The following is a 26,213-nucleotide window of genomic DNA, read 5'->3' as shown; positions in this document are numbered from 1 at the left end:
TGAGGTTTGGAATTGGCGATGAGAAAGGAAATAGCTTTTTTTCCTGGCCAAAGGGGGGGGGGGGGGGGGGGGGGGAAGGGATGGGGGAAATCTCTTATATATTAATTGAGAAACATTACAACATTGTTTTGTAGCCACGTGTCATCATGACAATGAAATTCAGAATTCTTAAAAAAATAGGTTGGTCCATCTTAAATTATATTATACTTTTTATTAAATTAACTATTAAATTGATAAATAGTATACAAAAGAATATTCTCGCACTTTTGTTAAATAAAAGCTACGTAATTGCCTAATATGATTAACATATATATGAGACAATCAATGATTATGAATAATAAATATTTGATAATAATTTTTGTATCTTAGCTCTTTTTTGTTTAGTTTTATATTATTAAAAGATATTAAACAACCACATTAATCATATAATAAAAACTTAATTTTTTTCTTATATGTTATATTTTTAATTTTTAAAACAACTATAAATTACTAAAAACGTTAAATGTCTCACACTAAAATTTTGTGGTCAATAATTTAACTTTTTTTGATAATAACAAGATACAAAGGATCATTAATCGTATGAATATGAAGTCTCATTTACTAGACATTCATATTATATGTTAATATAGTTTAAAATTAAACTATATAACATATAAAAATACTTAAATATGATAATTTCTAAATTTGTATTGAAAAAATATTGAAACCTTAATATTTTAATTTTGAAATTTGCATTAAAAAATCGCACATTAGAAATTTTATGTTTATCATATGAGTATGAATTTTCAATAATAAATATTTATATTAAAATATACTATATATATATATATATATATATGTGTGTGTGTTCATGTCATTGAAATTTAGTTATATACCATATAAAATAAAAAAATGATTGTTTTGATTTATTTACCAAAAAAGTATCGTAAATAAACAAGATATATTGTTTTAATTTATGTCTTTACTCTAATTTAATTATATACTTAATACGTAAATGAATACAAATAAATAATAATAGATAAAAATTAATTTTATATATGACATTCATCCCGTGCAATTGCGCGGGTCTTAAGCTAGTAGTTTTTAAAGAGAGAATTTGCTACTACATGGAGTCATGCATAGCCAAACTTCTTCTAATTGAAAAAAAATTACATGACATCATGTAAACTAATTCCCCCTAAATGATCATTACAAATGATTTTTTTTGTGATACAATTCAAATTTCATAAGTACATTTATTTTCGATTTTCTATTAGTTATTTATAAAAAAATCCACTATATTAATAAATTTATATGATTTTCCATCATTGATTTCTGTAAATACCAAATGTTGGTCCTTTAGAATTGCAAATACTCTATTTTAGTTTGGTATGTTCTCTGACTTAAATAAATTGAACATTTCGATAATTCCAATAGAAAACAATAACTTTGTCATCTAGGAAAATATGTCTATAATTAAAACCGTAACTTAGCTCTAATACTATTCCATTAATTTTTTGTAACTTTTTCACCATTTGACATAAATGGAATGGAATACTTCATTCCATCAATTCCACGGACATTCCAAAAAATATACAAAAAAAATTCTTAAACATTCATTTGCAATTTTTATTATGAATGAATGAAAAATGAAAGTATTCCATTTTAAAACTAATTTCATTCATCTTATTCCATCTATTTTGATTCCATTAATTATATTTCATAGTTACTATATTTACAGGCTAAGTAATAACGACTAGGATAAGACCCGCGCCTTGCGCGGAATTAAGTTATTATTTTTATTATATTTTGGAGAATGAAACAATAGTTTTGCTTCATTTGGATTAGGGGTGTTCAATCCAGATATCGGGTTGGTTTCGATTCGGTTCGGTTTTTTCGGTATTTTGGTTAGTAAAATATAACTACTATTCTAAATCCATATTTACTTTGACTTTAGTCTTTCACATACTTTTGAAAGATTTCAACTGGACAACTAAATTGATCAGCCAATCTTGTTGTTTTAAATCATTAGTATATATATATATATATATATATATTATTTAGTTTGAATATTTATTAAATAAAAATTCATATGCGTTATATTTTATGATCATTTGTAACTTATTATAACAAAAAAAATAATCTATTGATCACAAAATTTTCAGAGTGAGAATCTTCAAATTTCTAATAATATATAGACGTTTTGAAAAATTCAAAATATAACATATAAGAAAAAATATAAATGTTTTTATTATATATTTAATGTGATTTTTTTAATATCTTTTAATAATATAAAATTAAAAAAAGAACTAAGATACCAAAATTGTTATCAAATATTTATTATTCATAATAATTAATTTTCATATATACGTTAATCATATTATGTAATTTCGTAGCTTCTAATTAAGGAAAGTGCAAAAACAATATTTGGTAGATTATTTATCAATTCGAATATTCGATAGTTAGTTTAATAAAAAATATAATGTAAGTTAAGATGGACCAACCTATTTTTTTAAGAATAGTATATTTTATATAGTCATTTATTAAATGAGAATTTATAATCATACACTTCTATGATCATTCATATCGTTTTATAACTGAATATTTAAATCATCGATAACAAAATTTTCAATGTGAAATCTTTAATAAGTTTATAATTTATAAATGTTTTTGACATTGAAAGTTTTAATATTAAAATATTTATGTAATCTTATGGTATATAGTTTAATCTATATATATATATATGTTTTATTATTAAATGATATTTTTTACTCATATGGTTTTAAAATCATGTGTATCTTCTTATAATATTAAATAAAAGTTCATATTAATACAATTTTATGATCATTTGTAACTTATTATGACAAAAAAAATAACCTATTGATCACAAAATTTTAAGAGTGGTGATCTTCAAATTTCTAACAATTTATAGACGTTTTGAAAAATTCAAAATATAACATATAAAAAAATATAAATGTTTTTTATTATATATTTAATGTGATTTTTAATATCTTTTAATATTATAAAATTTTTAAAAAGAACTAAGATACAAAAATTGTTATCAAATATTTATTATTCATAATAATTAATTTTCACATATATGTTAATCATATTAGATAATTTCGTAGCTTTTATTTAAGGAAAGTGCAAAACATTTTTTGGTACGTTATTTATCAATTCGATAGTTAGTTTAATAAAAAGTGTAATATAAGTTAAGATGGACCAACCTATTTTTCTAAGAATAATATATTTTATATAGTTATTTATTAAATAAGAATTTATAATCATACGGTTCTATGATCATTCATATCATTTTATAACAAAATATTTAAATCATCGATAACAAAATTTTCAATCTGAAATCTTTAATAAGTTTATAATTTATAAATGTTCTTGAAAATTCATCGAAACTTTTAATATTAAAATATTTATGTAATCCTATGGTATATAGTGTTTAATCTATATATATATATATATATTTATTTTATTATTAAATGATATTTTTTACTCATATGGTTTTAAAATCATGTGTATCTTCTTATAATAAAAATGTTAAACCATTGATCATTAATTTTTAACATAATAATTTTAATAGTTTTAGTCATTTATTATCGTTTTTAAAAATTCAAATTATAACATATACGAAAAAATCTAAATTTTACTTTTATAGCTAATTTGATTGTTTAATTTATTTTAATAATATAAAATTAAACAAAAAATGATGGAGGAGATATAAATTGTTATCAAATCTTTATTATTAAAATCATTAATTGTCATATATATATTAGTCATTTATGGTAATTCCGTAGGTTTGATTTAAGGAAAGAAAATAACATATCATATCATTATATCATATAGTTTGACCAACTTATGTATCTAACAACATATAAAAATCGAATGTGGACCTACTTATTTTTCAATTGAATGTAATTGACTACCTAACTGAGTGACACCTATGCATTGGGGCCTATTTTAATTAATACAAAATTGAAGTTACATCTTTTCAAATGTTCCTCAATTAATATATAAGGGATTTAAACAAAAGATCCCTGTAAATTTAGAAATAGCAAACGATATATTGTAATATAGCATTCTTCTATTGAAAAGCTTGAGATATAAAATTACAAAAGCCTAGCTCAGGCATATGGTAGACTCGGATTACCATTCTGGATGTGAAGTGACGGCAATGGATAAATGCGCTCGACCACTGATCTGGTAATATACTAACTTTGATCGACCTCACTCTGCTTCTCCTTAAATCTCTTCTTTGTTGTTTTTTACACTTAGTCATACGATTGTGAAATTATCTAGAACCGATCTATTTTGTTCATTAATATACAATCATACCAGCTGGACGAGTCTAATAATTCCAAATTGTCCTTAATCTGCCTTACGATTCTATTACCACATACGTAACAATCTATGCTCCATTTGTCCTTTCGTCTCTTCAAGAGTTTTTTTTTGTTGTATATGCACTACGCAAACTCTTAGGCCAACATGTATGTTTTTGTAAACCACACCAGTTGTAATTTTCTGGCTCAAGCCTCTCATTGGGCTATGTACCTCAGTTGTGTGAGATTAATATGTTTTATCTTTTGTTACGTTTTCATCCTCCCAAGCATGTGAAGCCTCTAAGTGACTACTAATGAGCTAATTTCAACTCTCGAACATCTTGTAGGATTAACTAAAAGTACAGCTCTTTTGTTTCTATAGTGAAGAAAAACGTGAAAATTTTCACAAAATTACCAGCTCTCGCTCCTCTTTTGACGGTGGAAGCAGCAATGGAAATAAAAGTTAACTATCTAACAAAATGAACCAAAAATATTTAAATACACAGAGACACACAGATGTCCAAGAGTTGACATGAGCACATAAGCGGACTTTTTATTAGCAAGCATTTAATGTAATAGTATTAAGCATCATTAGTTATGAAACTTATGGTGATAATTTAAGTAATTACATTCATTGACTTTCAAAATTTTTAGCACAAACTAAAAATCCAGTTATATCTCCACAAAATAAATCTGTCTGTTGGAATATTTAATATATAAACTATTTTTGTCAATGTTTACTAACGGTAATACTCCGTCCGTTTCAAATTAAATGTTTAAAATTTTTAAGCAAATTATAAAATAGTTAAATGTTTAGTTTTATCCATATTTAATTATTAAAATTTTATAACATTTATTGTTTTCAATTTTAATTAGAGGCAAAATAGATAATGTGAAAATTGCATTAAAATAATAAAACTATACTTATTTTGTAGAAAAGAAATTTCTCTCTACAATGACAACTTATCTGAGATGAAAGAATTACTAGTTAAGTATTTGTGTTTGAATATAAAGTTGCATTAAGTTTTCTCTTTTAATTGTTGTTTTAGTAATCTTTATTTTGGTCAAAACTAGGAAACAACAGAAAATGTGGTACTCACATGCTGCAATCATTATGATTCCCCCCCCCCCTCCCACGCAGAGCGCGAGTCTTGAGGCCTCTTATCCTTCATTGACCCAATTTAAAATGTTGCTAGTGTAGCAAACTAGCAACTGTCCCAAACATCCCCTATTAACACTCGACACTCTCTCTTTTCATAACCAATCGATTTTTTATCTCACAAATGTGCAAACTCCATACAAAACATGCATGCTACCACCATTCTAGCCCTGATTAATGTTTTTCATCTGTTGGTTGAAACATTGCCGTCAAACCTCGTGTTAATGCGAATGAAACAGAACACGGCCAATACTTTATACATATAGAGTCTATGAGATGAAAATGATCGAGTTAAGAAAATGAAAGGAAAACTAAAAGCTTGTGTGAAGAGACTGAAAAAGAAAGGGAAAAACAACAGTAAATAAGAGGTTTAAGGAGAAGCAGAGTGAGGTCGATCAAAGCGGAGAAGATGAGCTGAACATTTGGGGCAATCATTTAAGAGTTTAGGTACCATGAAATACATTAAACAAGCTTTGCAACCAGCAACCACAAGAACTTGTTCTTCTTCCTCTTCTATGTGACTCTCCCTTGATGACTCTTCGCTCTCATAATAGGACAAGCTGTCATCTTCTGAAAACACAGTTACATCAGACTCTCCACTAAATTCACCTGCATTGTTGTTGCTAACCGAGTTCCTTGGATCTTCCATCACTCTCATTCGGTTGTTCCGGTTTATGTAGAAAATTTCTCCTGTCTAAACATTAAATACCACCTCCATACATCAGTATTATTCCAAAGTAATAAATAACTACTTTGACGTCAAGAGAAGTGACAGAATGATTCTGCTTTCCTTCCTTGCTCCCCAGGTCATGAGACAAAAACAACTTGGACTATATTTTTTTCAATGCGAATCTCTCTGGTAAATATACAAGAATTCCACCCAAAAAAAAACCCAAAACAAAATTTATTTCACAAAGAAACAACATGGAAATTTCAGTTAGGGTTCTCTTTTAGTTATGAAAATAAAAAAAAACCTTGGGAGCATTTAAAGACAATAGAGACAAGGGTTGATGTAATAAATGCAACATCAAACAAAATAATTCAACTACAAGGAAACAAATGAAGTTACTCTCTTTACCTTAAGATCAAGACAATGTTCCAAATGTGAAGGAACAGGGATGTGAGAATTGAGCTCCAACGTTCTATCTAAGATCGGGACATGATCTTCTTCGCTCTCGTCCGTCAGACCAAGCTCATCTTCGAAACTCCTTATCTTGTTACTCAATGAACAATTCTGCACCGATCTCTCCAGATATTTCGTTACCGTTGCCATATCCATTTTGTTACCCACTCTTTTGTTTTATTCGATCGAATTCACTCACAGGAATGTTTCAAAAGCAGAGAGAAGGAAGAGGAAGAGAATAAACCAAATAGAGAGTTTTGACAAATATTTAAGGTAGAAAACAAATATTTAAGGCAAAAAAAGTCGTAAGGAATAGTTTTGGGAGTGGGATTGGTACACGCGCCGTATGTCTAGGAGCGCGTGTGGATTGTTGGGTAAAGAGAAAGCTGGAGGGCCGTAGATGTCAGGCGCACAACGACCATTGAGGCTCGCATTTTGTCGCACGTCCGTGTGATAAAAGAAGGGAACATATGACCATTTCTACACGAGCGGGTTATGCGCGTGACAATACATTATCATCAAGATTTCGGTCGGTGGAAAGTGTTATATCAGAGGATATATTTATTTTTCTACTTTAATAAGAACTCAAATCATTCTAAAAGTCTTCGTGGATCTAGACACTACGGTAGTGTATCGAATATGAAATTTGAAATGATTTGATTTTAGTGAGTTTTTAAATGATTTTAAGAGAATATTAGAATTTGATGTGATTTTTGTTAAATAACTCTAGAATCTCATCTTCATAGAATTTGGATTTTTATTTTTATAACAAAAAAATCCTTCTCAAACATCCTAAAAACATTTTAAACATTTTAAAATCTCCAACTTAAATTTTGTTCAATAACAATAGATTTTAGAATATTTGTTAAAATGACAAGTTCAATAACACTAAATTTAAAAATATTTATTAAAATCATCATTTGAATAACATTGGATTCTTAGCTGAATACACAGCCCTTCGACTTAATCAATGACATTAACTTGTTCCAGAGTTTACCTCTATTCTTAATTTCTTATGTTTTACTGAAAAGAGGTGAATCTGATCATGCATTCTGCATCATTTTACCTTTGATTACCTCGTGAAAAAACAGTTAAAACAAAAGCAGAACACAAAACATGTGTACTAGTTAAAGCAGTTTCAAGGTGATGGATGATGAGAGAAGATAAGAAGTAACGGTACCAGAGACATTATAGCAATTGACAGAATACACTAAGGGAATGATTTAGTCGTCTGTGTAGTTGACAGCGAGATCCCAGTAGTGAGCGACACCTGCATCACTGAATACTTTCTTGGCAGCTGATTCCGTTAAGCACTCTTGTACATGAAACCTACGGAAACTCTGTTTCGCAACGCTTCCTTGCCAAACCAACCAGCACTTGTTATTTTCACTATTCTCCTCTTCGTCTTCATCTTCTTCCTCTCCTTCCTTATCATCCTTCTTCACCGCCTCTTCCCAGTTTATCCGCTTCAACATAACCTTCCCGTATCTCTTTATCGCTTTACTCTTGCCCTCCACCACAATCACACTCATATCCTCGGTCATCACACTACATCCCGTCAATCTGTTCTGTCTTGCATTCATCTCCACCTTGAATTGAGTTTTAGGATGAGAAAGCTTGTTGACCTTGTACACCGACACTATTGTCTCCAGCGTTGTTGTTGGATCGTCGAAGAGCTTCCTCTCTTTCTTCTCACGTTTCTCTGCAGGAGTTAGCTTCCTTGCCGTGTTCCTGTCCACGTGAGCCTGCTCACGTTCGGCAGCTGCTGTGCGGATCTCCTTTTCAAGCTTGGTTGGGTCTTGTGTTGCTTCAGGCCCAAGAACCTTCATCAGGTTGCTCATTTTCACCTTTGCTTTTGGTGGTTCAAGCAAACCTTGTCTGATCATCTCCTGTTTCTCCTTTTCTTTTGCTAGACGCCTCTGGGTTCGCAGCTTCTTCTGTTCCCTCTTTGTCAGTTTAAGAGGCTGGGGTGGTGGAGGCGCTGCTTCTGCAGGTGGCTCTATGGGACGCGGATGCTCAATGTAATGTGTGAGTTTTTCTATCTTCAGGTCGTTATCGGTAATGATACCATCAGCTATGTCGCCATATATCCCACTGGTGAGGACACTTGCATCCCTGAAATAGAGAGTAAAAAAATTATGAGCTAAGACAACCCATCATGAAAAGGGGCCAAAAATCACAGCACAAAAGCCACCCAGATAAATCTGCATCAAAGAAAGGAAACTAAGTGGTTCACATATCATAGGAGATTCATTATTACCACTAACCATATTCTACTAGTAATCACATGATGGAGGTGTCACAAAAGTATACAAAATTTCAGAAGCTATATGCGGCAAACTACTGAGCAAAATGAGCCACCACTCAACAAAATCAACAAAATGCAATATTAGGTATACATATCCAGACTAACAGGAATGGGAATAATTCAAAAATAGACACGAATAACACTTAACAATCAGGAACAGAAGCTACTCCTTATGGTTATTCATCACTTTCATCCTATACCCTAGAAGTTACACGTTCAGTTAGATAGCTGTAGTATGAATTTGTTTTCCTCATAGTTATGCCATCTAAACTTCATCAGATGAACATTCGAAACAAACGACACAGCACTAACAAAAAAAAAATAGCAGTGAGAAAAATTACGTACCACCACTCAACATCTGGGATTACTTCCTTGGGCTTCTCTTTTCTCGGGGCACGTTCGGATACTACTATCAAATTTGGATTGATACCATCACTGGCCTTAGCCAGATGGGCTTGCTTGACCTTCAGTTCTCTTGCTTTTGCTTCACCAAATTGACTCTAAATCAAAGATAAAGAAATAGACACAGTAAGACCTCTGTAAAGGCCAGCAATAATGAAATGGCTAAATAGAATTCATCAAAGAAAATACAATGCATACCTTTAACTTCAGACTCTCAGCATCCCTAGTCCATTTGCCTTCCTCAACAAACTCAAAACTCATACGTTTTGGTCTCAAAATCTTGTTTTTATCAATTCCCATCCTTGGATCAAAATGGGGGTTTTCTTCTGGATTTACTTCCAATTGGGGTTTGAGAATCTGAAAAGCATCTTTCTTCTGTTTGTTGATGTTAACCTGTAAACATCCAAGTAGTATATTAGGAGCTCGATCACAAAAAGAAAAACATAGAAAGCTTAGACATTCAAACTATGTTCACTGACCTTTAATGTACTAAGATTGCTTGGTTTAGTCACACTAATCACATTCCCATTTTCATCTATCTCCCTTCCAAGTGCATCCACACGCAGAACAGGGGGTTTGGTCGGTTTCTGTGTAACAGCCATTGTCTCTGTGGGTGCCTGTCCTGAGAAATAATTGAGAGTTGAAGAGAACTTTGGATCATGACGGAATGCCATCTTTGCTGCCAACTCCTGAGCTTTCCTAACAGCTTCAATATTGGAAGTACTCTCAGGGCCAGGGAAGACAGCATGTGGCAGTGCTGAAGCAGAAGATGTTCCTGCAGAGACAGCAGGAGTGGTAGTCGATGATTGCAATCTGGTATGTGGACTACCTTCTGAAGTTGACTTAGTACCCTGGTTCATCTGCGTCAGAGAAGAGAGAAATCAGTTTATCAAACAACAAAGTTCCAAGAGAAAGAATGAATGCAAATGTCCAGAATATCTACAAATCTTACCGAAGAAAGCTTCTTAAATCTATCCGCAATTCCCTTTCCAAGCTCTATGGCTTTCTTAGCTTTCGCTAATGCATCAAGAGACGAGCTTGCGCTACTTTCCCCAGCTGTTGACGATGTTCTTCCATCTGTACTAGATTTTCCATGAACCTCATGAGACCTGACATTACTAACTCCCCTATTTTCATCCTTTGTATAAATCGAAGATACCTTAGTGGGCAGGGTGTGTCTAGGGGCCAATGAAGTTGTTTCCAATGCAGTAGAACTATATGAAGCGGCGCCCTCCTGCATAGAAACAAGAAGATACAAGCATCACAACACACAACTTGAATATCTTTGAGAAATCTAAACGAAACCAACCACAAAACTACTGAAACTGAGCTAACAAAGAAGAATCTTGAACAAAGCACACACAAAGAAACTATTTTTTGATCAAAGAGAAGGCATAGAAACTCACAATCTCGACGCCAGAAGCTCCGTTCATGGCCCCAGAACCCTCAGCTACATCCTCAACCCTGCTTCTCCTCTCACTACTCCCATCAGCAAACCTAGATTTCTTCTTCCCTTCCCTATTCCCATTCTCTTCCTCTCTCTCTTTCCTCTTGCTCCTCCCTTCCTTATCCTTAGACCTCTCGTGATGCTTATCCCTATCTCTACTCCCTTCCCTGTCCCGAGCTCTATCCTTACCTCTATCTCTCTCTTCCTCCCTATCGTCGCGCCTCGACGGCCGATAATGATCCGAATCGCGACGCTTCGAGTCGCCATCGCGATCACGGACTTGGTTCCGGTGTCTGCCTTCACGCTCCGGCGAACGATCCACACTCGAATCACGATCGTCCCAGTTGCTCCTGGAGTATCTCTCGTTTGCCATGGCGATTTAGGGTTGTTCTTCCTCGCAAGCTGTTGTTTCAAATTATTAACGAAAACCTACCACCGTGATAAACCAGCGACGCGGGTAAAATACACCGGCGGAATCTATAACCGACTACTTGTGAAAGCTTCTATAATGGGCCTAAGCCCGTTTATTAATTTCCTTTTTGAAATTATTTGTTTATGGGCCTTATTAGTTCTTTTTCAAAATTATTTGCTAATGGGCCTAAATTGTAGCTTCTATTTCATTTGTTTTCTCATTTTCTGTTTTTTTTTCCTTCTAATTTGGAATATTTTTATACTCGACATAATGCTGCTGCATCTTTAATAATAGTAGTATGAAACTTTTTCTGTTTTTCACATTCAATGGATTGGATATCTTGAAAAATATCTCACGATAGTAATTATGTGACATGTGCTTTTATGTAGCGCACATAACTCTTGCCAACAACCGGCCCTACAATGAAAGATGACATTATCAGATTATCTCCTCGACAAATGATTTGATTATAAAATATAAAATATAGTTACGTTAAAGATTGAAATGTTTGTAAAGAGAAAAAGAAAGAAAAACGATTCAATACGTTACTCTATATTGGTAAGTGATTGCTTTTTTTTTTTTTGTCGGCTACCTATGTGAACTAGATCAAGTGGTGGCAGACGAGCCGATTCTCCGAGGAGCATCTCCGTCTGTCCGGATCTGATCTATATGGAAAAAGATATATCTTCTAGTTCTTGCTTTTTTCGCTAGCGTGACCGCTCGACCATTCCTATTCCGAGGAATATGGGACAGACTCACATCTATGCGATTGCTATTTACGAAAAAAGCTAATTCTATAAAATCACGTGCTTTAATCCAACTTTCCCCTTATAGATTACAGAAAAAATATTTAAAACAAAAGGTGAAAAGTGGATTAGATATTTTCTCATAGACACCTACAGCGGAAGCCTCGCCATCATGATGGCGATTCGCTCAGCACACCGTTAGATCTAAGCATCTCTCGATCTTAATAGTCCATTCCGTACGCCGCAACACAGAAGATTACGCCCCCAAACCCTACAGTATTTATATTTTAGTTAGTACAATAAGTAGTTGAGACAGCTACAGCTTGTTCTGTCTTATTGACTCCAAAAGATTTGCAAAAAAAAAACTTCCCTTGGAAAATGGAAAACGTGTTAAACCGAATTTGATTTTTTTTTCCACTCCAAAGTAGTTTCTCGAGGAATCATCATGAGCAGTAGCGAGAGAGTTCCGTGCGACTTCTGCAACGAGCGAGCGGCGGTTCTGTTCTGCAGAGCCGACGCGGCGAAGCTCTGTTTGCCCTGCGACCGCCACGTGCACACCGCGAATCTCCTCTCCAAGAAGCACGTGCGGTCTCAGATCTGCGACAACTGCGGCAGCGAGCCGGTCTCCGTGCGGTGCTTCACCGACAGCCTCGTCCTGTGTCAGGAGTGCGACTGGGATGTTCACGGGAGCTGCTCGGTCTCCGACGCTCATGTCCGCTCCGTTGTCGAAGGGTTCACCGGTTGTCCTTCGGCGTTGGAGCTCGGAGCGTTGTGGGGGATCGATCTTGAAGGGAGGAAGGAAGAAGAGAAGCAAGTTCCGGTGAGGATGGAGAGTTTTGGGATGGAGTTGGATTCGTGGATCTCTGGATCTAACGTTTTGCAGGAGCTGGTGGTTCCTGTTCCCAAGAAAGGTGGATCTAGCTGTGGGAGGTATAAGCAGGTGTTGGGTAAACAGCTTGAGGAGCTGCTCAGGAGTGGTGGTGGTGGAGATGATGGTGGGTGCGATGGAGAAGCAGGAGAAGAAGGGAATATGGTTCCGGAGATGCAGGAGAGATTGGGATGGAGAAGAGATGAAGAGGAGATTAGTGGTGGTGGTGGGGAAGTGAACCAGCAGCCTCCAACGACGTCGTTTACATCTTTGCTGTGGAACGCTAGTGATGGTCAGAAACAGAGTACCCAGGTTTGTGAAATCTTGTCTCTCTCTTTTTGATTCTCTTGGCATCATTAGAACAGTTTAGGTGTCGCTTCGTGTGGTAAGATTATTAAACCTGTGTCATTGTGAACTTGTAGATATGGGATTTTAACTTGGGACAGTCGAGAGAACCTGAAGTCAATAGCAGAATGGAAGCAGCAGCATACGTTACAAAAGATGCTGCTTCATTCAAAATCAACAGCTTTGTTGAAGTCAAGAAGAATGATACTTGTTCCACTAAAGCCAAAGGTGTTAAAGAGATTTTCCAGGTAAACAGTTAGCTTCACACCTCTCTCAGGCGACCTCGTTTAGAGATTATTAACCTTTTGTCAATTGTCATAGCCTTTGTGCTAAGATTTGTTCTCAGAAACGGTCTCTCCTGAGGAATAGAGACAGTTTCAGAATTTTGAAATCTTAGTTAGAAATAAAATACAAATTGGCTTCGCTTTTCTTTGTTTTATCTCAGGTAATAGATAAACAGCAACATTTTGGCTTGTGATATCTTAAATGTTTGCCAAGTTAAATGTAAACCATACATACACACATATTGTGAACTGTGGTGCTGATTAGGAGGATTCTTTTACAGGATGACTACAATCAATCTACTTCAGGGCAGGTACCAGTAACGTATGAGAGCAACAATCTTCCAATTTCCTTTGGCTCCGAGAAAGGTTCAAACTCCTCCAGCGAATTAAATTTCACTGAAAAATTTGCTGGAACTAGTTGTAAGAGTACAAGACTAGTGGCAACCAAGGCTGATCTGGAGCGACTGGCTCAGAACAGAGACAATGCAATGCAGCGTTACAAAGAAAAAAGGAAAAATCGAAGGTAAATATGCTCTACTGTTTTCTTCTCCCTTGAGATAATTTTTCTATAGATCATCTCCCACCTGTGAGTCTAACACCCTACTATGTTTCTCCCTTTGTCTTTGAATATTGGGTGCCAACAGATATGATAAGACCATAAGGTATGAATCGAGGAAAGCAAGAGCTGATACAAGGTTGCGTGTTAAAGGCAGATTTGTGAAAGCTACTGAAGCTCCTTATCCTTAGGTTTCCTATTATTAGCTTAGGGACTTTATTTCTACTTCCACTGCCTCCTCGTAAATGTATATAAGATCGCTCTCGTTTCTTTTGCGTTTGTTTGTCTTGTATGTCCCCTTTTATGTACCTTGGAAACTTCTCTAGTTGGAAAAGGATTGTTTCTTAAACTAGATGTGTACTGTTTCCTGGTCATTGACTGGTCTAAAGATGTTTGGTTAAACACTCCTTTACCAGTCAATGCTACACCCGATGTAATAATGGCTAGTACTCCTATATTACCAACACAAGTCATTTTTTACAGTTATGAATCGGTTCGAATAATAGCGTTTGTGGTTTGTAGGTGGCTGCATGGTTCTTGTTTGGACGGTATCTAGCAATAGCGAATCTACTATAATTCGTAGTGAATCACTAGATCAAAACCTTCTTACCACAAATCTGACTGATCATCTTTTTTATTTCTTCTGAATGTGTAATGTAACAAAATGAGCCGTGTATTGTAATGATTGTGATGAAATTTAACTAGGACAGTCCAAACAATGAGGTTGTAAAAGTACATAGTTTTGCTCTTGCAACTAGAAATGTGATATCAATTTACTCCAACCTTGCGAAAGAAACTTAGTACTGACTGTCCATGAAACTAACAAGAAGCTCATTCACCATCCCTCGGTCCGGCATCTTCCCTGCTGCTCCATATATTGGAGCCAATCCTCCTGTGATCGGTCCTGGGTTTGCTTTCACCTGAACCAAAACATAGTAACAACGAGAGATCAATCAACTGAAGAAAAAGAAACAAGCAATCAAGTCAAAAAGACTTCTCATCAGTGGGCTTACAGTTTCTACAGCTTCACGCAGATCCTGGAGGAAGTCATCCACCACAGGGACGTGTTGAAGAGTTACACATATATGGATGCTGATCCAAAACATATACATGAATAGTTTCAGAACAGTGAAAGAGAAGAATGTTTAAGAATGTTTTGGTCTTGAAGATTATACCTGTTGGGTCTCTGCAGTGCATTCAAATGCCAACCTTTTGAAGACATGATGTCATTAACTTCAAAGATATCTAATGATTTAGAACCAAACGCCACGATGGTCATATCTGGCTTTCCAACGACAAACAGTTCACTGATTCCCCTTACACTGCAGATTATGATAATACTTGACAGTCAAAGCTAGTTTGAAGAAGAGACATAAAAGGTAAAAAGTAATAATTACAAACCCTTCCTCTAGTCTTTTTGATGCTTCCATTATCTTGCTTGTGTTTTCTAGATAGCCTAGTGAAACAAACAACAGAATCAACTATTTAAAGCTTTTGACACTCTCTCTAATGACTAAAAAGCTTGAGACTTTTTAAGAGAGTCGTGCAAACCTTCTTCGCCGAGAGACATCATTGCAGCCCAAGCACCAGCAACCAGAGAACCAGGCCTACTCCCTGCTATAGTTGGAGACACATATAGTCCTCCTGACCATTCAGTTACTGCCAAAAAAAAAACGTTGTTTCAAACAGTTAAGAAGCAATACCAAAGTTAGTATTTGCATGAATTCAACGGTTTTATTCTTACTTACCAGCAACAAATTGGTGCTGTTTTGTAAGATGCAGCAGCAGATTTTTTGCAGGCAGACAAAACAAATATCAGATAAATATCATATATAAATTGAATGATGGCAGAATCAGAACACAGGAGCTGAATAAGAGTAAATCATATGTTCTTGGTAATGTGCCTGGAGAAATTGCATAAGAGTGGGAGAAGAATAAGCAATTTTTACCTTTCTGATCTCATGGTTTCTGTAGAGAACTGTACTAGTTCCTTTAGGAGCCAAACCATATTTATGCACATCAATGGAAATTGAAGTGACTCCTTGTACAGAAAAATCAAAAGCTGGGATCTGGTACCTAAGAACAATGAGCAAAAACAAAATTTAACTTATCATTTCTCTAAGTTATGATCATAGCTTCCTAAAACTATCAGCATCTCTTTATGTAGGAAAAAGGCAAGCCGTTGATAAGTTGCCAGAAGAAAACGGTTGCATACCCAAGCTTTCGAGCGAAAGGTAACACAAAACCACCAAGGCAAAGGTCAACATGAAAGCATATTCCATAGCTAAGAGCCAGTTGACCAAGCTCCTGTATTGAAACCAAAAAAAAATTGATTGCATGTAGAAGAACATAAGTGTCTTTACAAATACAGGAGAAAGAGAAACCAGTTTTACCTCAATAGGATCAATGATGCCATGAGGGAATCCTGGTGCTGATCCAACAATCTGAAACAATATGGTTTAAAAAAATCATGAAATAGGCGACGCACAAGCCTTAACTACCATGAATATGTTCAACAGTCCAAGAATACCAAACCATGGAATCTGGAAAGGGAAAACATCAAAAAAATTATTATAACTGCGAACTCAAAACATTACCATGATGGTGTTTCTGTTTATATGCCTCCTCATTGCCTTCACATCGGCTCGGAAGTCTTTGCCTACTGGAACTCGCCACAACTTGATGTTGAAATACTGAGCCGCCTTATCATAAGCCGAGTGACCCGACTCAGGTATAATCCTACACTTGCATATGAACCATTGTTCCATCAATAAAGTGGTCCACGTAAGAAAAGTGCGGGAGGAAACATTACATTTCTGGTCGTTTGATTCCCTTCTTGGACTTCATATAGTCACGAGATGACTTCACAGCCAACACTATGCTTTCTGTTCCTCCAGACGTCATGTTTCCGCATATCTGTTCCCCTGAAACCGTTTCTTTGCTTCCGAGTAAGGCAGCAGTCATTGCGACTACTTCTGATTCAAACCTCACCACACTCTGGAATACGTCTATGTGCAACGGATTGGTATGCGCAAACCTGGAAAGCCATCATCCATACATGACATACACATAGAAACTTGAATTACCTTTCTATACACCAACAAAAGATCACCATTTACAGGCCAAGAATAACACACAAATTGCAATAACTTACATTGAACATGCTTGATTTATCAATGTAAAATGTCCTTCAGACTCGTTTCCACCTATGTATCTGTTAGTAAATGTAGTACAAGTTAAAACGAATCTCCACCAAAACCACAAGGAACATTCGTAGGACGTGTATATAACAAAGCTATCAGCTACCAGAGACATACACAGTGCCAGAGCATTTTCCTTGCCAAGTAGGATCATTTCTCTTCTCAGTCTCCATTTTCTCTAGAACTTGGACACCTAGACCTTTTACTGGCAGTTCTTTAGCCCAGTTATTTTTCTTAGAGCTGCCACCAGATTGTAACTGATCAACAACCTGTAGAATTACAAGAAAAAAACATAGACCAGTTAGCGTCAATGGTATAAAAACATTGAAGTCTCTAACCAAGAAACAGACATAAATACAATACACCGAAGCTAGTATGGTCTCACAGATCTAAGTGATTTGCTATTTTATTTACAGTCTCAAATCCCCAAGTAATTTTCTACATTCGAAAACTCGACTCCAGCAGACTCATGTCTCAATGATAGAAAATAACCATTTGGTCCAAGACATTCTGCTGCTTCCCTGCCAACAATAATCTATATCCTTATCACTGACTCAGGCGCGAACTAAAGAGCAGAAGATACTACTATAAAAAATTAGAGGGAAGCATTAAATAGACTGGTGGAGATTTTTTTTTTTTTTTTTTTTAATAATTGGGTCATTACACTGACAATCTGCAGATTCAGACACAACCCACCTTTTGTTTCTCTGCATCTATGTAGCTTTGTACTCCAGGAATCATTCTGTTTCATTTTCCACAAGAATCATTAAACTCTCAACCATAAGAAAAAAGAAACAAGATTGAGATCGAAGAAGATAAGATTCTCACTTGAGGAAGCCCATGATAAACCCCAGAAGACATGCTTTCAGGCCTTTCTCGTGGACAACGCCCAACACAGATCCGATAACCTGAGCTAGAAAGAGAGTGAGAAGCGGGGCAAAGAGAAGAGCCAGAGGCTCAAACTCCGACAAACGCGAGTTTAGCGAGCCTCGAGCTTGGATCAACATAGATTTCACCGAAGAATATGATAAAGAATCCATTTTTTTTTCTTTTGTTTCCTGCTATGGGGAGGGGAGAAAAGTGAAAATCTTTTTAGGACACAGCTAAAGGAATCTAGAAAGTGATTGGGTAGCTTATTAAAGAAAGACTTTGCGTGTGCCATCACAAGAGTTAACTTCGCACTGGGATGGCCAGACACACTTCATCCATCAATTTGGTTTTAGTCAAATGTTGCAACTCAAATAAAAGATAAGAACATATGGTTGTACAAACCAGTACTAGCTAGCCGCCTTGCAATAAATTAGTACAGACTCGGAGTTGACCTATAAACTATTTGACAAGCAATTTCTTAATTCTTCTTCTCTTTACAGCAAAATCACATAATCGATCAAGGGACAAACGTAATAAAGCATAGTCCCAGAGGGCTAAAGTGAGACTGGAAACCATTTCAAATTTGTTTTTAACAATTTCTTACATTTGTAAAATGAACAAACCATTCGAACCAAATACAAGAGAGACAGTAATCTTCCTCTCTTTCTCAAAACAAATCATCTTAAGTAATAAAGAAAAAAAAAACACAAGAGAGATATGATGGAAGGATTGCTCAGATAGATGCTACAAGAGTGATGTGTATGGTTAATTAACAATCTGCTGATTCCTTTTCAAGCGTAGTTCAACCTGAATATGTCGTTGAACACGTAAAAGCTTCCTTGTGGCGTCGGCATCAAGTGAAACATCTGCATCACACAAAAAAAAAAAAAAAAAAAGAGATTGTTTCATAGCTATGTATGTTAGAACAACAAGATCAAGGATACCAAACAGATAAGAAAAAGACAAAAAGATATCAAACAAGAACACGCCAAAGCAGGTATCTTTACATATGTATGGGTTTGATAGTTAAAGTCTTTAACTAAAGAAACGTGACAATGTCTGAAACAAGAACATGCCTGAAAGTAGCCACCTTTGCAGATCTATTACCCTAGAAATCTAACTAAAATCGACAGAGAGAGAAAGAGAGACCTGGCTGAACTTGAGGGCGTGCTCCTCGCCGGCGAGCTGGAGGTTGCCGGAGACGAAAACGAGCATACCGGAGGCGGGACCAGAAGGCTGGCAGTCGACGGTGGAGATGTTGTGCTTGCACTGCTGGAAAGGGAGAGATGTGAGCTTGGCGACGATGTTCTGGACTCCAAGGATCTTCTGACCTTCGAAGGTGAGCATGGAAGCTTCCTGGTAGAGACCGGCGAGGCCGACACGGTTGTTGTCGAAGGTCGAGTAGTAGTGCTCGACGAAGGCCTTAGCCACCGCATCGGGATCCATCTGCGCCATTATAGAGAGAATGAGAGAGAGACAGAGACGATGAGGCGAATGTTTTTGGAGTTTGGGAGCTGGAAAGGTTTTTTTTTTGTTTTTGTATTTATTTGTGAAACTCTGCGACGCAGCTTTTTTTTTTTCTTTTCATTTTTCTGTTTTAATTTGTTGTCCAAGTTTGCGAGAATTCTAATTTTAATACAAACTTGATAGTATTACTTTTTAAATTTATTTTATAAAAACTAATTATTTAATAAATATTTTTAATTTGAAATGAAAAAGACTAAATTAGTTTTTAATTCATTTTTAAATATTTAATAATTATTTATACAAAATTTATAAATTCAAACTCGTCATTTAAATACTAAACTATAAACAATAATTAATAAAATTTAAAATCGAATGTTATAATATTTCAGACTGGATATATATTTTTTAATTGATAAACAACTTATAGTAATTTATCAGGAAGAATTATAATTTTATCACAAATTTGATACTATTTTCAAGATTTACTTTTAAAATATGAACATCCACGTAAATATTCTAAATTTGTGATAACAAAAACTAAACTAACTATCTTAAATTATTTATAAATGTTTAAAAATTATTTATAAAAATTTATAAATTCAACTTCATCCCTAAATAATAAATTCTAAACCATAAATTCAAATGTTAAGATATTTTTGAAAAATAATATATAATTTGTAATATTTTAAGCAATTTCTCAGAAATGATTATATTAGAATTTTGAGAAAAGATTAGTAGAAATCATTTGAATAAAACTCAAATTCGAAATGGGTTCATGAAAGAAAAAATGAGAAAAATTAGTAACACAAAAAAAACATTAGAGATGGTTCCTAACTTATAAGAAGACACACTTGGTCCCTCCACAGTTGACAGTCCACACTGACTTTTTAACGCGAGGTTGTACAGAGAAAGGTTAAAATGCAAGCATCAACATGTTCCATCCCCAACCTCGTGATAAAACAGTATTTAATATCAAAGTCATGTGTATGTTGTTACGGTGGTTTAATATACCGTGTATATATATTTTTTTTTGACAGCAAACAATTTACAGACTCATATTAACTCTGTAAATCAAATTGGAAACTCTGCATCCATGTGTACGACGAAAGACGGTTGATGCCGGGCACTGCGTGCTAAGCTATCCGCCTTTTGATTCGCCGTCCTTGGTACATGAACGATGTCTGAGTTGAGAAAACTGCTCCTCAAAAGCTTAATATACCGTGTATATTTTTTGGTACACATCAATGAAAAGGACTAAATTAGTTTTTAATTCATTTTAAATGTTTAATAATTATTTATAAAAATTTATGAATTCAAACTCATCATTTAAATACTAAACTAGTTCAAATGTTATAATCTTTTGGATTAAATATATTTTTTAAAATAGATAACCAACTTATAGTATTTCAAGTAATTTATCAAGAAGAATTCGAATTTTATCGCTCGATATTATTTTTCAAAATTTACCTTTAAAATATGAACATTTTCATAAATATTCTAAATTTGTGATAACAAAAACTAAATTAACCATCAAACCTAATTATAAATGTTTAAAAATTATTTATAAAAGTTTATAAATTTAACTTCATCCCTAAATAATAAATTCCAAACCATAAATTCAAATGTAATATATTTTTTATTGAACACATTTTCGAAAAATAATATATAATTCAAATTTGAAATGTGATATTTTAAGCAATTTCTATATTAAAATATGAGAAAAAGTTAATAGAAATCATTTGAATAAACTTAAATTCGAAAGGGGTTCATCAAAGAAAAAATGAGAAAAATTATTAACGACGAAAAAATGAAAAAAAAAATCATTAGAGATGGTCTAATTGCATAAACTTATGTTTTCATATAAATCAAAACCTTTGTTCATGCTTTGGTTCTTAATTTATAAAAAGACAAACTTGGTCCCTCCACACTTCACTTTTTAATGCGAGGGTACAAAAAGTTTAAAATGCAAGCATCAACATGTTCCATCCCAACCTCTTTAGAAAACAGTATTAATACCAAGAGAGAGTTACATATGGTTACTTTATTCTAGGTTTCTATCATGGGCACTTTTCAATGGAGGTGTACTTTAGGCTTTACTTTATGAATTACTATTACCTAAATGCCCTTATAAACTATGTTACTTTTGGTTCAGTTGAAAGCAGAAAAATAACCACATTAGTTAGCTTTTTTATTTACAATTAATTGGTAGGTTTATTGAGTAGTGTGCTTTGATTGGAACCATTAGATTAAAGTGTTCTTTGATGGAAACCGTTAGATTAAAGTCTGTGGTTATAATTAACTTTTGGTACGTTATTTAATTTTGTGTTTCAACAACCACCGTTGGATTGTGTTCAGGGGACTCGAGTGTTGGGGTTAGACAATGTGTGGTCAGATGTAGATGTTATGTGTTCCGTGTTTGTGTGGACTGAAGGAAGGTCAAAGACAGAGGTTTTGATTTCTACCCCACAAAGCTTCCTCGTTCTCTTCTTCATGAACCAGTTCTTCGTCGCTGTTTAACCACACCGCACTATCGTCTTCGTAGAGAACCATCGTAAAGTTGAGAGCTTTAACTTGATATTGCAAAAGTTTGAACACGACCATAACCTTTTTTCTCTCCACAATTTCCCTCACCTAATAATCTCTAACCACATAATCTATGTTCGCTGACCACACGATTTATGACCCTATGCTTGAAGGTGGTGATTATGGCGGATTGTTCCTCCGTCAAGTCGGAGGAGATAGATTACGGGCTTTGATATTCTAGATCTACAATAGAAAGAAGGAAATTTAGGTGAATCTATGACATAGGATTAGTAGATTGAAAGGGTAAATGATATTCAGATCTAAGATTATTAATCTGCGACAGCGAGAGAGACCAAATCGTCGACGACTGGGGTTAGAAGAGAAAGTTAGAGTTGGAGTCAAGATAGAAAAAGAGAAAGTGGATCTCGATAGAGAGAAAATAAGAAACTCCACTAATTCTAGTTTGAGGGTAAATTAGATATTGCGAGAGAAGAAATAGAAAAAATATGTGTAACTGATATGCACTTGAGAAAAAGTACGTGTAATTGTAAATTTTTCGAATATCAAAATCATATGTATTGTTGCGGTGGTTTAATACCGTGCATGGTTTTTTGGTACACATCAAATTCTCCTTACATTGATTGCACCCGTCGTATCCGTTACACTATACTCAGTACTCTTGTCACCCAATCAGATCAAAGCATGTCATTCTATTCAATTAATTATCTGATTGAAATAAAATTCATATGAATAGTTATCCAAGCACCCAAACACTCCCAAACTCGAATCGTCAAAAATTCAACTAACACCTTCTTCTTCTCTACAGATTCTCACTTTATCTAGACAATCGTTTCACCTTCGCTTTTGCCTCCGATTGGCAGTTTCCGTACTGTGGGTTTATCCATGGCCGCTTCTAACCGAAGCACCAATTGTTCGCCTTCCACTGGTAAAACCCCCTCTTAGATTCGATAAAGGTTTAAACTTTATATGTCATTCTCGTGGTGCTTCAAATGGGTCTTCTCTATTCTTCATTTTAACAAAGAGTTTCGAAAAAAAACCCACGGTGGCTGTAATAAGCAAAGCCTTGTCCTTTACTCATTTCGGCATGTGCTCGCTCGCTTACACCACTCTTTCCTGTATTATCTTTTAATTAGTGGGTGTTTGTGTAATTGTGATGTGTCTTATCTGTTGTTCTAGGTCCAGTTAATATGGTGGAGAGGCTATCAACTGACAAGACTGTTCTCCAACATCAGGTAAATTTGGTTTATTAATGGCTTTGCTGTAAGCTAGCTCCAGTATGATACTCGTGTCCAGATTTTGCAGGACACAAATAGCAGCAGCTCTCGCCCTTTGTGTGGTACTACTGGTAATGCTGCTTTTTCTGCAAGTTCTTCTGGTTTTCACACAGACTCATCTCACATTGGAGGTTTGCCCTCTGTGCTACTTTGATCAGTTCTTTAGCATTGAACTGTAATTTAGTGGTTACCAATTATTCTTCTGCTTGTTGTAAGTGAAACTACTGTATTATTGTTTTATCATCTTCTTAGTTAGACCTTATTGTTTCACCACATAACTGCTTATTCTCTCTTACACTGAAGTCCACCTACTTATGTTGTTGCTATCTCTGTTTTGTTTGTACAATGAAACACTGCCACATGCCATGAAACAACTTCACCACTTGTGATCAAAATTGTAGGCTTTAGTGCTTACAAGCTGTTATTATTGTGCTTAGATTTTGAGATTGTATTGCGTTTCTCTCAGGCTATGAAAACGCAGCTGATACTCCAAGGTCATACCATCCACATACAGATATTTTAAGCTTTGAAGAAGTCTATCCTGTGCGTACATCATCTAACGTATCCCTACTACTCTACTTGCTTTTGATTTCTAATGTTCTTGATGTGTTCATTTTTTATTCTTCTTCAATTGAATATAGGGCATGAGATATGACAACATGTTTTACCATGGTAACGGTGTACCATCAGATTCTCCCAGAAAGCAATCGTTGCCACAGCATTATGGTGACCTCTATGCTGATGATGCAAACTATTTCGCTCCTTTTCGCTCATCAAATCAACAGTATCCACTCCCAGAACCTCTTAATGCTTCTCCGGAGTTTCACATCTCTCAGACGAACTCTACACATCCTTATAGGCATGGGAACGAAATAAACAGTTTTGAGACTGATTATATGATGCGCTCTACGAGGAACTTTGGCTTAAGAGATAATATATTTGGAAAACCTAAGGGTCTGAATCTCAACCCCTTCACTGGAAGAAGAACGTTTCTTCCAATGGCGTCTGCCACAAGAAGTATGAAGCATCCTGTCTCTGCTGACTTATCTGCAAATGATTTTGATATGGTTAGTTTCTGTAACCACTACCTCTTTTAAAGGACGAAGCTTAGCGAACTTCTATATAAATCTAATTGTTGATTACTTACACAGGGTTCACCGCATCGAACTTTGCATGATGATTTTGGATCTTCTGCAAGCTTAAGTTACAGAGAACAAGCTTACAATCAATGCAGAAGAGCCTCTTTCTCTGCTTCTTCCTCTTCTTCTCCTAGCTCAACTTGGGAGCGTGATTATAACTTGTCACCATCTGATGAACCAAGAAGTGGAAGCTGCAGCGACTTTTACCATCGCCCTGCCATGTCTGATTTACTCACCGAGAGAAACAGAGGGCTTAGGGCTTCAAGGCCAAACGCTAAAAGCAAAATGATCACTTATGATCAACAAGATCTGCTCTCTAAGTTCAGGGATGCAAAGTTCTTCGTTATTAAGTCATATAGCGAGGATAATGTCTACAAGAGCATGAAGTATTGTGTTTGGGCAAGCACTAAAAACGGAAACAAAAAGTTGGATGCCGCTTATCGTGAAGCAAAGACTAAAGAAGTGGCATGCTCAGTCTTTCTTTTGTTCTCGGTAAATTGCCTATTTGTCTATGCTAGCTTTCTATAGAAAGCCATCTCAGCCTTTAGCTGTGTATCTCTGATTCAGTTCATTGGGTTTTGATCTTGAACTCTGAACAGAAGGACTAAAAGATATTTGATTTTCAGGTGAATGCTAGTGCACAGTTTTGTGGAGTGGCTGAGATGGTTGGACCGGTTGATTTCGAGACAAGTGTGGAGTACTGGCAACAGGATAGATGGTCAGGACACTTCCCGGTCAAATGGGTGATTGTTAAAGATGTTCCCAACAGTCTCTTTCGCCACATCATAATTGAAGACAATGATAATAAGCCTGTCACTAACAGTAGAGACACCCAAGAGGTAGAAACTAGACTTCTTTTCTTGAGGCTCCATTTCATGCATATAGTAGATTTGAGCATTATGAGTTGTATTTGATGTCACTTATCTATTTATTATCCACTTGATATCTCATGATTTTAGTGGTTTTTACCATCTCACTTTCGTGACAAAAAAAAAAATACCATCTCATTTTCATCATTTTAAATTGCATTTAGGTGTTAATATTGCATTTGCATACATAATTGCATAAAACAGGGGTAGAGTGCACAATTGAAAGTTTGAGGCTGAACTCGAACAGAAATGTTCAAAATTGATGAGTTTGAGGCCAAATACGAAACTGTACAAAAGTCCGAGGACCAAATATGCAAAAAAAAAAAGAAGAAGGTTGGGTCACATACACATAGAATATATTTTATCCACTCTACGTGGATCTCTCCAGCGTGGAACATGTCTTCTTTTAAATCAATTCTCATGTATGATTGTGTTTTTTTCATCTGTAGGTGGGAGTGGAACAAGGCATAGAGATGATAAATATATTCAATAGCTGTGAGATGAAATCTTCGATCCTCGATGACTTTAGCTTCTACGAAGAGCGGCAGAGAATTCAAGACAGAAAAGCCAGACAACGTGCTCTTCTTGAAAATCTCAGAGCCTCCTCTCTAACCTCTGTTCCAACACATCTCGCAAGTTCTCTCCATGAAGACTATGTAAGGGAAATGTCCAAGAGCTTTGCAGAAGCTTTGGCCTTGCAACACAAACTCAATTAAGTAACTTAAAGAACCTCTCTTATCTTTTGGGATTTGTACTGGAAGGTGGTTAAAATTGTGGTTTTATACTCTTGATTTTGTACTATTGACCACATACTTAAGGAGCTTAGATTGTAATATAAACTCAAGGTTCTAAAATTCAAGGATGAACTTTAGTTCTGTGCGGAAAGAGAT

The 26,213-nt window shown here is 35.1% G+C and overlaps 6 protein-coding genes across 20 annotated transcripts; 2 read left to right on the top strand and 4 right to left on the bottom strand.

Annotated features, from left to right (window-relative positions):
• Positions 1-5,700: 5,700 nt before the first annotated feature.
• LOC106385964 lies at positions 5,701-7,045 on the bottom strand. The gene is made up of 2 exons (XM_013825862.3): positions 6,548-7,045; positions 5,701-6,163 (listed from the first exon to the last, which is right to left on the bottom strand). Exons 1-2 carry the CDS (start codon positions 6,746-6,748, stop codon positions 5,840-5,842), a joined length of 525 nt encoding a protein of 174 aa, XP_013681316.1. The 5' UTR covers positions 6,749-7,045; the 3' UTR covers positions 5,701-5,839.
• Positions 7,046-7,632: 587 nt separating this feature from the next.
• On the bottom strand, positions 7,633-11,582 carry LOC106389563 (protein RDM16). Of its 4 annotated transcripts, none has more exons than XM_048751715.1 (6): positions 10,708-11,582; positions 10,255-10,541; positions 9,782-10,162; positions 9,501-9,695; positions 9,246-9,400; positions 7,633-8,707 (listed from the first exon to the last, which is right to left on the bottom strand). In XM_048751715.1, the coding sequence occupies exons 1-6, from the start codon at positions 11,120-11,122 to the stop codon at positions 7,816-7,818; spliced, it is 2,325 nt and encodes a 774-aa protein (XP_048607672.1). In that variant the 5' UTR covers positions 11,123-11,582; the 3' UTR covers positions 7,633-7,815. The 4 variants fall into 4 exon arrangements, with proteins under 4 accessions (XP_048607672.1, XP_022555640.2, XP_022555642.2 ...); XM_022699919.2 differs by having other exon boundaries at positions 10,255-10,536; positions 10,709-11,578; XM_022699921.2 differs by lacking the exon at positions 10,708-11,582 and having other exon boundaries at positions 10,255-10,384; positions 10,462-10,536.
• Positions 11,583-12,214: 632 nt separating this feature from the next.
• On the top strand, positions 12,215-14,446 carry LOC106389565 (zinc finger protein CONSTANS-LIKE 15-like). Its single transcript, XM_013829851.3, has 4 exons — positions 12,215-13,087; positions 13,198-13,368; positions 13,686-13,927; positions 14,049-14,446. Exons 1-4 carry the CDS (start codon positions 12,353-12,355, stop codon positions 14,149-14,151), a joined length of 1,251 nt encoding a protein of 416 aa, XP_013685305.1. The 5' UTR covers positions 12,215-12,352; the 3' UTR covers positions 14,152-14,446.
• A 120-nt stretch (positions 14,447-14,566) lies between these two features.
• LOC106389564 (sphingosine-1-phosphate lyase) lies at positions 14,567-18,380 on the bottom strand. Its single transcript, XM_013829850.3, has 15 exons — positions 17,989-18,380; positions 17,857-17,902; positions 17,278-17,429; positions 17,115-17,174; positions 16,773-16,997; positions 16,558-16,699; positions 16,354-16,404; positions 16,176-16,267; positions 15,910-16,036; positions 15,709-15,724; positions 15,512-15,619; positions 15,362-15,416; positions 15,136-15,282; positions 14,974-15,052; positions 14,567-14,880 (listed from the first exon to the last, which is right to left on the bottom strand). Exons 1-15 carry the CDS (start codon positions 18,198-18,200, stop codon positions 14,758-14,760), a joined length of 1,635 nt encoding a protein of 544 aa, XP_013685304.2. The 5' UTR covers positions 18,201-18,380; the 3' UTR covers positions 14,567-14,757.
• A 210-nt stretch (positions 18,381-18,590) lies between these two features.
• Positions 18,591-19,632, bottom strand: LOC106389566 (nuclear transport factor 2B). Its single transcript, XM_013829852.3, has 2 exons — positions 19,180-19,632; positions 18,591-18,896 (listed from the first exon to the last, which is right to left on the bottom strand). The coding sequence occupies exons 1-2, from the start codon at positions 19,483-19,485 to the stop codon at positions 18,822-18,824; spliced, it is 381 nt and encodes a 126-aa protein (XP_013685306.1). The 5' UTR covers positions 19,486-19,632; the 3' UTR covers positions 18,591-18,821.
• A 3,137-nt stretch (positions 19,633-22,769) lies between these two features.
• BNAC03G58200D (YTH domain-containing family protein) lies at positions 22,770-26,197 on the top strand. 12 transcript variants are annotated; one of them, XM_013829856.3, is made up of 8 exons: positions 22,770-22,966; positions 23,218-23,273; positions 23,335-23,446; positions 23,782-23,858; positions 23,957-24,382; positions 24,467-24,946; positions 25,081-25,293; positions 25,773-26,197. In XM_013829856.3, the coding sequence occupies exons 1-8, from the start codon at positions 22,924-22,926 to the stop codon at positions 26,037-26,039; spliced, it is 1,674 nt and encodes a 557-aa protein (XP_013685310.1). In that variant the 5' UTR covers positions 22,770-22,923; the 3' UTR covers positions 26,040-26,197. The 12 variants fall into 12 exon arrangements, with proteins under 12 accessions (XP_013685310.1, XP_022555639.1, XP_013685312.1 ...); XM_022699918.2 differs by having other exon boundaries at positions 22,775-22,966; positions 23,335-23,386; XM_013829858.3 differs by having other exon boundaries at positions 22,775-22,966; positions 23,335-23,386; positions 23,782-23,876.
• The last annotated feature ends 16 nt before the right edge of the window (positions 26,198-26,213 follow it).

This window comes from Brassica napus, chromosome C3 (assembly GCF_020379485.1).
Source record: "Brassica napus cultivar Da-Ae chromosome C3, Da-Ae, whole genome shotgun sequence".
NCBI lineage: Eukaryota > Viridiplantae > Streptophyta > Magnoliopsida > Brassicales > Brassicaceae > Brassica > Brassica napus.
Note: the sequence above shows the minus strand (reverse complement) of the source record. Positions and strands in the feature narration are given on the sequence as shown.

What these genes read in the sequence shown, in the direction of transcription:
- LOC106385964 (XM_013825862.3), bottom strand. Translation starts at nt 6,748, where the DNA reads ATGGATATGGCAACGGTAACGAAATATCTGGAGAGATCGGTGCAGAAT. An exon ending in AACATTGTCTTGATCTTAAG is followed by an intron (nt 6,164 to 6,547) that starts GTAAAGAGAGTA and finishes TTTAATGTTTAG; the next exon opens with ACAGGAGAAATTTTCTACAT.
- LOC106389563 (XM_048751715.1), bottom strand. Translation starts at nt 11,122, where the DNA reads ATGGCAAACGAGAGATACTCCAGGAGCAACTGGGACGATCGTGATTCG. An exon ending in AGCTTCTGGCGTCGAGATTG is followed by an intron (nt 10,542 to 10,707) that starts TGAGTTTCTATG and finishes TTCTTGTTTCTA; the next exon opens with TGCAGGAGGGCGCCGCTTCA. An exon ending in ATCCCAGATGTTGAGTGGTG is followed by an intron (nt 8,708 to 9,245) that starts GTACGTAATTTT and finishes TCTCTATTTCAG; the next exon opens with GGATGCAAGTGTCCTCACCA.
- LOC106389565 (XM_013829851.3), top strand. Translation starts at nt 12,353, where the DNA reads ATGAGCAGTAGCGAGAGAGTTCCGTGCGACTTCTGCAACGAGCGAGCG. An exon ending in GTCAGAAACAGAGTACCCAG is followed by an intron (nt 13,088 to 13,197) that starts GTTTGTGAAATC and finishes GTGAACTTGTAG; the next exon opens with ATATGGGATTTTAACTTGGG. An exon ending in GAAAAAAGGAAAAATCGAAG is followed by an intron (nt 13,928 to 14,048) that starts GTAAATATGCTC and finishes GGGTGCCAACAG; the next exon opens with ATATGATAAGACCATAAGGT.
- LOC106389564 (XM_013829850.3), bottom strand. Translation starts at nt 18,200, where the DNA reads ATGGATTCTTTATCATATTCTTCGGTGAAATCTATGTTGATCCAAGCT. An exon ending in TTTATCATGGGCTTCCTCAA is followed by an intron (nt 17,903 to 17,988) that starts GTGAGAATCTTA and finishes AAAATGAAACAG; the next exon opens with AATGATTCCTGGAGTACAAA. An exon ending in ATAAATCAAGCATGTTCAAT is followed by an intron (nt 16,998 to 17,114) that starts GTAAGTTATTGC and finishes ATGGCTTTCCAG; the next exon opens with GTTTGCGCATACCAATCCGT.
- LOC106389566 (XM_013829852.3), bottom strand. Translation starts at nt 19,485, where the DNA reads ATGGCGCAGATGGATCCCGATGCGGTGGCTAAGGCCTTCGTCGAGCAC. An exon ending in ACGCCCTCAAGTTCAGCCAG is followed by an intron (nt 18,897 to 19,179) that starts GTCTCTCTTTCT and finishes TGTGTGATGCAG; the next exon opens with ATGTTTCACTTGATGCCGAC.
- BNAC03G58200D (XM_048750889.1), top strand. Translation starts at nt 22,924, where the DNA reads ATGGCCGCTTCTAACCGAAGCACCAATTGTTCGCCTTCCACTG. An exon ending in CAGTCTTTCTTTTGTTCTCG is followed by an intron (nt 24,947 to 25,080) that starts GTAAATTGCCTA and finishes TTTGATTTTCAG; the next exon opens with GTGAATGCTAGTGCACAGTT. An exon ending in ACAGTAGAGACACCCAAGAG is followed by an intron (nt 25,294 to 25,772) that starts GTAGAAACTAGA and finishes TTTCATCTGTAG; the next exon opens with GTGGGAGTGGAACAAGGCAT.